The following is an 11,458-nucleotide window of genomic DNA, read 5'->3' as shown; positions in this document are numbered from 1 at the left end:
AAATCTACATAGTATTAGTGATCTCAATTTTTAAGCAGCTATAACTTTCTTATTGCTTGTCCGATTTCTTTCAAACTTTCACCAATCTGTTTAATTTATTTTCTCCTTCCCAACACAACATTTTATGGCCAAGGCTGTGTTAACCTTTAATCACAAATACAATAGACAAATGTCCTACCATTGCAAAGCTTAAAATATCCTCTTTCAGTTGGTATAACATACAAGATTTTTCATCCACGCATGAGTAAGTAAAAACAATTTGAAGAAAGGATATTAAAACGTCATTTGGCGGGGTATTCAAATTTCAAAAAGAAAATCACATGCCTAAAAAGTTCAATATCTGCTCTACAGTGCGTATCAAAAATAAGTTTACACTTAGAAAAAATCCTGTAAAATTATACATTTGTAATATCCTAAAGATCTTTCCACATTTTAACATTGGTACAGATCCATTTAAGCAAATGACAATATAATTGTCGAAAAATATTTCCGCTTGAGTGAGCACCACTTACTTTTGAAAAGTTAGTGAAAAATGATTTGCGCAGAACTTTGAAATAGTTATGCGAATAAAAGTAGACCTTAATCATGAAGAACACATTGAATTTAGCTAGTAAAATTGATTTGAAGATATCTTTTACCTTTTTGACTTGTTTCCTTGCTCAAAACACTTCGAAGAGTGCATTGCGCCCCACCCCACTCCCCCACACACCGAGGCCATCGTGACGATATTTGCTTTACACTGAGCTGTGATTTACATGAAATGGCTTAGGCTTGATTTTCATTTTGTTAATCATTGTCAAGCTTGGAAAAGGTGTGGAGAAACAAGTATTAAATAAAAAATGAAATGTAAACCCACTTTAATTATAAAAACTTAGTGAAAAAATGCTGGAGATGTCTGATATAAACTTTTGTTCAGATTTAGTTATGTCCTCAGATCCAGCTGGCACAAAAAGGGTAAATGTTGTGCTTACTAAGTGCTGAAATTTCAATTTGGGTAGCAAAACTGTTACAAAATGCTTGAATGTATCTGTTTTATTTAAATTGACTAAAAGTGCAAGTAAATGTATGAGAAATATTTCGCAAGGTAAATTTGATTTCGCCCTTTCCCCTTGACACAGCGTGAAAACTAGCATTTCTGCGCAAACAGATTTCTGCGAGCTTTACAAAAATGGACATTGCTCACTCAAGTGTAACATTCTTTCAAAACTTTTACTTTCATTTGATAGATGAGACCCAAACCTAAGATTATATGTGAAAAAAATTACCCACAAGTGACATGTTGTATATTTTTTAATTCCCATGGCTTTTTCAAAGTGTAAACTTTTTTTTGATACGCACTGTATAATTTGATAGCTAAATCGCAGAAAATGGTCAAGAAATAACAAAATTATGTTTCTTCGAAACAGTGCTTGTATTTCCATAATTTCATGAAACATACGTGTTTTTACCGGTTTCCCACCGAAGTTATCGCATAATTAACATAAGACTTTCTGCATGGCTGATCATCAACAAAACGGAGGGTCGAGTAAGCCTAAAAGCTATCCTATCAAACCTCTTCACTTTATGACATTATTGGAATTCAAGCCATATTTCTAATAAACAGAACTTTGTTATTTCTTGACCATTATCTGTAATTGAGGTATTAAATTAAAGAGCAGTTATTGAAATTTTAAAAAATGTTATTTTCTTTTTGAAACTCAGATACCGCCCGCCAAGTGACTTTTTGGTTTCCTTTCTTCTAATTGTTTTTGCTCACTCATGCATGAATGAGGAATAATCTAAGTTATTTTAAATGAAAGAGGAGATCCTAAGCTTTACAATGATAGGTCATTTGTCCATTGTATTTGCTATTAAGGCATGATAAATCATCTATGAATCTCGGTTTCGTCTTTTGTGGGACGCACTGTATAATTTTGTTTTCATTGTGTTCTTTTTAATGAATTTGGAAATAAATCCTTGAATTGAAATATCTTCATATGCTAACGAAACAGGCAAATATCTTTTTTTAATCATTATTTTCGGGGGCTACTTTTCATAGCTTACTGCTTAACTCTGCAATACTGGATAAGCTTTAACCCTAATACTCTCGGGGGAGGGGGCATAGCGGCCCCTCCCCCCCCTTTTTTTTTGGTCGGTACTACCTAACACCTCAATATTTCGAAACGAAATTTTTCACAAGTTTTTCTCTGATTGAGGGTCTGTACTAGAATCCTTCCCGCAAATTTAGATACAAAGATTATTGCGATCGGACCTACCTTGCGGGTGTCAGATTACGTTACCGAACACATGTCACTGAAATTTCGCTGTTTCTCTATATGACTGTGTATAACCCTATGGACAAAGTCAGGAGCTTTTCCATTTTATGTAAATACTTTTCTAGTAAGTATCATCATTATTTCAATTAGTGTAAATAATTACCACACACACACACACCCTCCCTCACACACTCACATTCACACCCACCCACAAATACGCATCTGAAAACGTTTGATGAAAAACAAAGAAATACATAAGAAAATTTAAAAACAATAAAATACATAAGAAATAATTACCACAACCTTTTTTTCTTTCTGGAATTGTGAGGGAGTTATGAAAGACATTGTACCAAAAATTGCTATCCCTGATCAGGCTTTATTCATTAAGAAATACCCAAATCTATGATTTCTCACATAAATTATGTAAAATTAAATAAAAGGACTTTCGTAAATTTAGCTAGACAACTTTGAAGATTACATGATTCTTGACCCTTGTGCAAAATTTTGAGGCAATCGGGCAACCCATGGCCAATATCTCGGGGGCATAATGGCCCCTCCCCGGGAATAACAAGCTTTGAAATACCCCGGGAGTATTAGAGTCAACATTGCAATGAATGGGGAATTCCAGAGCTCCTTTTTTTTTGTTTTAGTTTTATTTTCAGGGCTCGTTTGAGCATTCCGGGGCCCCGTGTATTTTTTTCCCAGCAACGAAACAAAGATTGATGAATATAATAAACTATATCTTCTTCCACGAATTACAGGGGGTTGTTCTTTTTTTTCCACATACGAGGTACTTTATTTCATGAAATCAAATGACACGAAATGTTAATAAAACGTTACAACAAAATATTGTGGAATTGGTACACTACATCAGTTTGAAATCATTTAACTTTGATTCTTATCCTTTCCTGTAGATGAGCGCACCCCCCCCCCCCCGCCCCCCAAAAATGAGAAAACAGTTTCAATCACTGATTAACTTTTGTTATCATGAAACGAGCAACAAGTGTTACATTAATGAGCGCAGATGGTCTCAAGTGTAATCTGGAAATTATGAAGAAAATCAAAACCTCATGAGAGGTTTTCAAAGGACAAGAATTTTGTTTGTAAGGATAACGAGATTGATAGCACATAAACGTATTAGCAAAACAGAGACGTGGGCGAATATTATCAGGCAAACAAAGATCGGGTAAATTTGTGATTGTTTTTTTGTTCGGCTTTACGTCATTTTATGAAACATCTTCATAATCATGGAAATAAAGTAACATAAAAAAGATACTGTAGATGAATATGTTGAAGATTTTCGGCTTCATATCAGTTCAGGTTTATAAAATAACCTCTTGTACTTGTAAAGTGACAAAACTTTATGAAATAAAGATTATGAAGTTTGGGAAATTAAGTGAAGTTTTCCGTTTTCAAAATTCATATGTTGTGAGTTTCTGTGCTATTAGAGTTTAAGAACGTTACGAAACAAATACTGGTGAATATTTATGAAGTTTGTCAGTTTTTTATTTCATGAAATACATTTCTGTCCCCACATAGTTTTTTTTAATACAAAACAAAATAGGAAGATCAATTCAAGTTTGTGTGTGTTTCAATTTCTTATTCAGGAAAGCAATGTTCAAGCTTTCATTGGTTATTCAAAATGACAATATTTGCTGACAATAATACTTCAGCGAGTTTCACTATAGCTTTAACAGCAAAATTTTGCAAACAGTAGAATTTGTACCCGTTTTCTTCAACACTTTATTCATTCAGTGAGGTTTGGTATCATAGGCATGCATTAGTTATCAATCATATCCAGGAATCTTAAATGAAAGTACTCTCTGATTATCAATGAACTACAAATGGATAACCTTTTTAACTGCTCTGTATAATGCATGAGTATACACTCTCAAATAGATCAAGCATGATTTCAATTGTTGGACAATTATTTCTTTATTCTCAAAATTTGGTACACAAAACATGAATCGATCATACTCACATATCTTGTATTAAATCACCTTTAATTGCCTTCGATAAAACAGCATGATAAAAATCCCACTGGAGCACAATTCTAAGAAGCATTTGTTGGCAAGGCATCAATCCATACTTTGTCACTCTCCACCCAGGTGCTATAGGGTATCTAGTAGGATGTGAAAGTCACTGTACCTTTTCTTGTATTGTGTGCATCTCTTGACTGGCTGGGCTACTCCCCCGGGAGTGGAGAATGTGCATACATTGTGTGCAGGAATGACTGATTGAATCCGATGGGTATTAATAAATCTATAAGCGCTTAGATACATGTATACATTGTATGTGTGCATTACCTTATGAATTACATTTTTATCATTACCATTTATCATTATTTTTAATGTTTCATACACCGGGGGCCGTAACACAGCTTAGCAATGATCGCACAAATCGTTTCTACGATTGATTCCATTGACAACAATGTACAATCAATCATAAAAATCAAGCGTACGATCAATCGCTAACCTTTGTGTTACGGGACCCAGGTAATGAATCATCATATTTTTACTGTTATCTAGCTCTTTTATCATGAAAAAAGCATTTAAGCACCAAATTACTACACGTAAATAAATTTGGAATTTCCAGATGCCAGTTACAGACAAAGCTGTAATCAATTACAACTCCCTAAATCAATTGCAACATGATTTTCAACTAATCAGACAAGTGCATTTTGGACTTGCAAGTGATTATTGTATGTTGCATTTAAATGCTGTCATTCTGCACTGGGGGCCAAAATGAACAAAATGTTAATAGAACCATGAATAAAATATTAAAATTGAAATATTGCAAGGGCCTAATTGGCCCCACACATAACTCAGCCTTTGATCTTGCAATCCAACACAATTCAGCATTCACGTCATCGACAGTATATCCAAAAATCATTTAGATGGTTGTTCGAAATCATTCAAATATATTTCCAACCAATTATTCAAATTAGAGAATAACAATATTTTGGCTGTCAATCTTTTAATAAAGGTCTGAAACTGTTAAATACGGGTCTAAATACTCTTTTTAGGATTATCATCAAATGAACATATACACAAAGGTACCGAGTCTTTCTGATGTATTTAATCATATTTTCTATTTATCTATTTCATATTTCATTGTAATTCTAACATTTCTGTTGTACTATATCACTGAGGACACTGAGCATATATATATATAAAACATGAAATACATTCTTTTAACCCCAAAAGAGCCGAGTAATTTGGACCCATCTCACAGCCAGGGGGGATTCGCACGGTAGTAGTGTGCGATAAAATCTACAAGGCTGTATGTATGATTATTTTTTTTGAAATGATAAGATTTTTCATTTCATGAATTATGCTAATTTACACATGAATAAAACATTTGCTCTAATCAACTATCATATGGGCCCAAAACTGCTATTTTTTTATTCACAGACATTTTGTAGGATCCCGATCAAATGTACTTCAAAAAAAATGTTGGTATCGCAAATTTTGTCTTTTGTATTTTAATGTTTTTTAATTTCTGATGTATTTCTTTGTTTTCCGACTTTTTTTTCGATGGAAATTGTTGCAGACTTAATTTTGATCATAAACAAGATAAAATTAATTAAGTTCAATCATTAAAAGTAGAAATAATGATACATTTATGAATTTTGGCTAAATACACAGAGTGCATTGGATTTGTACATGAATTCACGCTTTTGAGCAGCTTTGGGTCTGACGTGCACTTACATAATGTTGCGTAATTTCGTAACCGCGTACCCGGGCAAAGCAAATTTGGTCTCAAAAGTTGTGCGAGATTTGAAAGTAAAAAGTCAGCGAGCGGTGCGGTCGAAAAATTTTCGCATGGCGGATTTATCATGAAAAATTTAGAGGGGCGGATTCCGCCCCCCCCCCCCTGGCCTTTAAGGGTTAAATCAGCAAAATTATAAATTATGATAGATGTACATTTTTTTTAATTTTTGGTCCAAAACAAAATTTGCATGAGAGTTGTACACAAATAACATTTTTAGAAAAATTTCAGGTCTGACATGCACTAACATTGTGTCATGAAACTTCGGAACTCGCACATGGCAGCCTCAAATTTGACTTCTGAGGAAAATTAGTCATGAAACATGGAGGCACAAGCTATACACATTATGATTATATCCCAATAAATGTTGAGGGCTGCTAATCTCAGTAAGGGATAAGCAAAAGGCCTGCAAAATATCTTCAAGATGCCTTATTTGGACGAGTCTTTTATTGCTATATCAGATTTGACTGGTGTCATGATATTTTTGGCAGCAAGAATTTCTCATTCTGTCTGTTCATTATGAGTTGGCACTTTATTTTTTACATCCTAAAGTCATAAGGATGGAGTAACTGTGACCCAAATTTCCCAGTTCTAGGATACTCTGCCTCTCCAGTCAGTCTGCAAAAATATCTGCAAAGATTCTTGAGTCTTGAGTCGAAGTATTCAAGCATTTTGAGAAGAATAACTTAAAAATAATGTTTTCCTCTGTTAGTTTGTGCATTTCTTATTCATCCAAAATTCATTGGACCAGTAAGCACTTAGTAACTTCAACAGGACTTCCCAGCTATCACCAATGGTAAATGTTAGATGACCTCTCTGTCTCGGTGTCCAATCTTTAAACATGATCGGCTGGTATCAGCACCTGAAATGAGTTTCTTCCACTTTTGCTACATCAGATATCCAAGTCTTCACCAATAAAGGCTATTAGGAGCAACCCATGCACGAGTATCCTCAAAGAGTCCTTGAGTCTGGGGTAAGGTTCGGCCGGTGTCATGATAACTTGGCACCAAGTTTCTTACTCTGCCACTGAGCGTATTTCTTGTAAGCAGTTTGCAGGAGATCTTCCATGTGGATCATCAACTGTAATGACAAAAAGAAAATGCATAGAAAGTCAACGTAATATGTAGTGCACGTTTTAAAAAAGTTACAGCTATGGTAACTTTGCAATTATGGCCACTGCCATGGTAACATGGCTCAACAGCAAATCACAATTGAGGTTTCCATGGTAGGTTGAATAACTCCAAAGTTACCATACTTGTAGGTCTTACCCCTGATGTCTGGTATTCAATTGCAGTTTGAAATTGATTAGCTTTTGCTCTGCAGTTCACAAAGTTACAGGACATTCTGTCTGACGTCAAAGTTGGTTTCTTAAAATGGGGTCGCTCTAGCAATGTCCCATCCATTTTAATGCTTCAGTCATGACTAGACAGAGTACAGCAAAAATATGAGTTAAACTCTATGGCCCAAATTCACAAAGGTGGTTTCAATTGTATCATGGTTAAAAAAAAAAAAAAAAAAACATGGACCATGCAGATCTCTCAACAAGTTTGGACATTGCAATCTGACGTCATCACTACAAAATACACACAACGGGGGTCCCTTCTCATGAAGAGTTACAAACTACCATAAAATCCATGATTGTTCTTGGCTGTTATACCAAGTCATATTGTCAAAAATGTCATTCTACATGACACAGGCCCCAGTGATGTTCAATTATTGGACAATTTGTGTCAGTGCCTGATCCTTATAAAAGCCATGTTGAGAGGTTTTTATTCTGTTAATCTACTTCTAAGATAATCTGCCATTACTTGGGTAACACCCATTTAGTCTGTAACCAATTTGGTCTACAATCAATTTGATCTAAATGCTGTTGTTTGGTCTACATTAAAATTGACCTATTACCCACTTAGTCTACTTGCAATTAAAGAGAAATGCCAGTAGTTGCAGTAAACACTGATTTCATGAAAAAGTCTGTAAAACCGGGCTTAATTGTCAGTATATCATCGAGGATCTAGATCTGGTAGCTACATGTACATAAACTGAACTTGAAAAATGTTCACACTGAAGATCACCAACACAGATAAGCGCACGTGGGACAGTGTATAATTGTTGCTTTGAATGTCGGGCCCGCCCTTGACCCGAATCTTGTGCTTATTTGCTGATTTCTCAGCAATTACACAATTTCTTCCAGAATCCTTTGGCACATATGTTTTATTTATACAAACAGACACTTTGGTGATCATTTCATTGGATTCTGTACGAACTCATTTTGATATCGTTACCACAACTGGCATTTACCTTTAAGTCTAATGCCCAAATGGTCTAATATTAACCTTGTGTTGTTATCATACACTTTGTCAAATAAAATTTTGGTTCATGAATAGTTCATCTTATCATATATACAAAATGGTATACATTCAGACCTGCCAGCCTTCTACAACCAAAAAAAGTATTCTTATAAGGAAAAAAAAGTATTTTTTGACAAAAAAGAGTATTTTTTCAAAATTTGTCTCAACGTACAATCGCCAGCCTCTTGTAGTGAGATTGGTGAAAAAACATGTGAAATGACTCTACTTGAAAACTTGATAATACACCCTTTTAAACATGTGCTCGTAGGCAAGAATTTACATGCTACAAGTTACTGACCAGACAGTGATTTTTACCGGTCTGTGACTGTCTGGCCGGCGCTAGTGTCATGCACTGTGTATAATACATACTCCATGATCAGAAATTTTTAAAGTAACAAATCATACAAAAAAATTATTGGTGTATTTATAGCAAAAAAGAGGAACAAATACTCTAAAAAGGGAACGGTTGGCATGTCTGTACATTAGACCTAATGGATATTAGACTAGACATTAAACAAAATGTTAAATGGGCTAAATGCTGATTAGGCCAAATAGTAGACAAAATAGGGATAGACCATGTGTGATGAGAGATCAAAAAGATAGAAGCCAAAGCAGGTGTAGACCAAATGACAATTTAACGTTCAGCATTATCACATCGTCATGTCTGAACAAGACTATGCACTACTTACATTAAGCCCTATATGTTGTTTTGCAAGGGTATCTTTGAATGGTTTCATTTTCTTGGCCTGAAACTGTTCTAGAGTGCCTTTCATTCTGAAGACCTTCTCCTCAAGAGAGCGATTGGTGATAGGGAAACACGACCAGAAGTGCCTCAAAAGCTCTGCAAGGGCAGCGTACAACCTCTTCACTTCTTTCTGGATCTCAGGACTATACAAGGCTATAAAGGAAAAAAACATAAAAAGTAAACTGAAGAAGTTCATAAAACGATAGGGGGAGGAACATGACCAGAAGTTCCTCAGCTCTGCAAGGGGCGGGTACACCCTTTAAAATTCTTTCTGAATTTCAGGACTGTAACAGGCTAAAAAGAAACAGAAATAACCAGATAATTTAAATTCAAAATTCACTTCATTTCAACATAAAGCATCATTAAAGTACAACATGAGCATTCATAACTGATTAACACTTGACAAATTTTGTCACCAGGCCGCTGCGCAAATTCTTTTGACTGAGCAACTTGCAGACTTTTGAAAAGCCAACTATTGTGAACTGAACTGTATCTTGAATAAGAGACTTTTCACTGGTATTTTCAAAAGAAAATCCAGTGATTTTCCTGCTTTTTTTTTTTAATAAGTTTCAGATATTGCCTGATAATAAGATCCACCATGATATATTCATCAAAATGACCATTGAAATGCTGAACTTACTGTGAACAGGTTGATGTGACAAGCTTGCCATTAGGGCGCCCCCTGGTGTCAGCTCTCCCATCACTGACCTCGCTGTATTACTGGAGATAACCTATAACACAAACAATAAACAAGTGAAGCGCCTCTGGCAGTCTCACCTGCATCACGCGATTCAATATCGCAACAGTGCTGACTTTGAAAACTACTATAAAATAATTATTCACAAAAAACACCATTCATAAACTGATACAATACTATGTTCATTGATAATAAATAACATTTCACCTTGATCATGCGGCCTAAGACTTGTCAGTGATACTTGATTACCCCTATATCCACATTTTATAAACTTTTAAAGTTATGACAGCAATCTAATAATTACCTCCAAAATGGACAAAGTTCATTGACCTTAAATGACCTTCGTCATGTGACCTGAAAATCGCACAGGATGTTCAGTGATACTTGATTACTCTCTGATGGGTTGTCTGTTTGAAACTCATTGATTTGGTTATTTGATTGTTTCTTTGTTATTTGTACATGTACTACTGTAGTTTTGCCTTGAGTAACTTAAGAACAGAAGACTAATTGAGCACTCAACACTGTTTCTCCTTGTTACTTTTTTGTCTGGGGACCTTTTATAGGTGTTTTACTACATGACAATATACAAGAGGCAGTCTTAGGATGCCTTTCCATCGAATCGGTGTTCTTGTTTGTTTGTTTGTTTGTTTTGTTTTACCTTATGTAGATTAGGCACAGAAGACATGACCTCGGACTGGACAGCTCTCAAGGCACCAAGCACTTCCTCCGAAGAGAAGTAATCGGTAGACTGGACAACGGTTGGACCATGATAATACCTAGAGAAAACATCAAAAGAATATTAGCATTATGGTGGAGAAGATGGTGATGATGATCATGATCACTATGATGATGAAGATGATGATGAAGATGATGAAGATGATGAAGATGATGAAGATGATGATGATGATGATGAATCATGATGATGGTGATGATGATGATGATGAATCATGATGATGGTGATGATGATGATGATGATGATGAATCATGATGATGGTGATGATGATGATGATGATGATGATGATGATGATGATGATGATGATGATGAATCATGATGATGGTGATGATGATGATGATGACGGAGATGGAGACGATGATGATGATGAATCATGATGATGATGGTGATGATTATGATGATTGATAATGATGATTCATGATGATGATGATGATGATGATGATGATGATGATGATGAATCATGATGATGGTGATGATGATGATGATGATGATGATAATGATGGTGATGATGAAGATGGTGGTGATGATGATGATGATGATGATGAAGATGGTGATGATGAAGATGGTGATGATGATGATGATGATGATGATGATGATGATGAATCATGATGATGGCGATGATGAAGATGGTGGCGATGATGAGGATGATAATGATAAGGATGATAATGATGATAATGATGATGATGATGGTGATGATGATAATGATGATGATGAAGATGGTGGTGATGATGATGGAGACAGTGATGATGATGGTGATGATGGTGGTGGTTGTGGTGATGGTGGTGGTGATGATGATTATAATGATGATGATGATGATAATGATAAATATTCCAGATGATGAAAGCTTCAAGTGACCATGATAATACGTGTACCTGCAAGATAAGAGTATCCTAATTATGGTGATGATGA

The 11,458-nt window shown here is 35.2% G+C and overlaps 1 protein-coding gene across 1 annotated transcript in view; it reads right to left on the bottom strand.

Moving 5' to 3' along the window:
• Window positions 1-3,739: 3,739 nt before the first annotated feature.
• LOC129268448 (general transcription factor IIH subunit 1-like) overlaps window positions 3,740-11,458 on the bottom strand; it is a 24,310-nt gene continuing 16,591 nt past the window's right edge. Inside the window, exons 10-13 of the mRNA XM_064104460.1 lie at window positions 10,475-10,592; window positions 9,760-9,850; window positions 9,064-9,272; window positions 3,740-7,106 (exon numbers count right to left, since the gene is read on the bottom strand). Coding sequence (XP_063960530.1) covers window positions 7,017-7,106; window positions 9,064-9,272; window positions 9,760-9,850; window positions 10,475-10,592 — 508 coding nt within the window. The 3' untranslated portion in view covers window positions 3,740-7,016. The remainder of the gene's footprint in view (window positions 7,107-9,063; window positions 9,273-9,759; window positions 9,851-10,474; window positions 10,593-11,458) is intronic.

This window comes from Lytechinus pictus, chromosome 9 (genome assembly GCF_037042905.1).
Source record: "Lytechinus pictus isolate F3 Inbred chromosome 9, Lp3.0, whole genome shotgun sequence".
NCBI classification, from domain to species: Eukaryota; Metazoa; Echinodermata; class Echinoidea; order Temnopleuroida; family Toxopneustidae; genus Lytechinus; species Lytechinus pictus.
The sequence above is the reverse complement of the archived record's forward strand: the minus strand, read 5'-3'. Positions and strand labels throughout refer to the sequence as shown.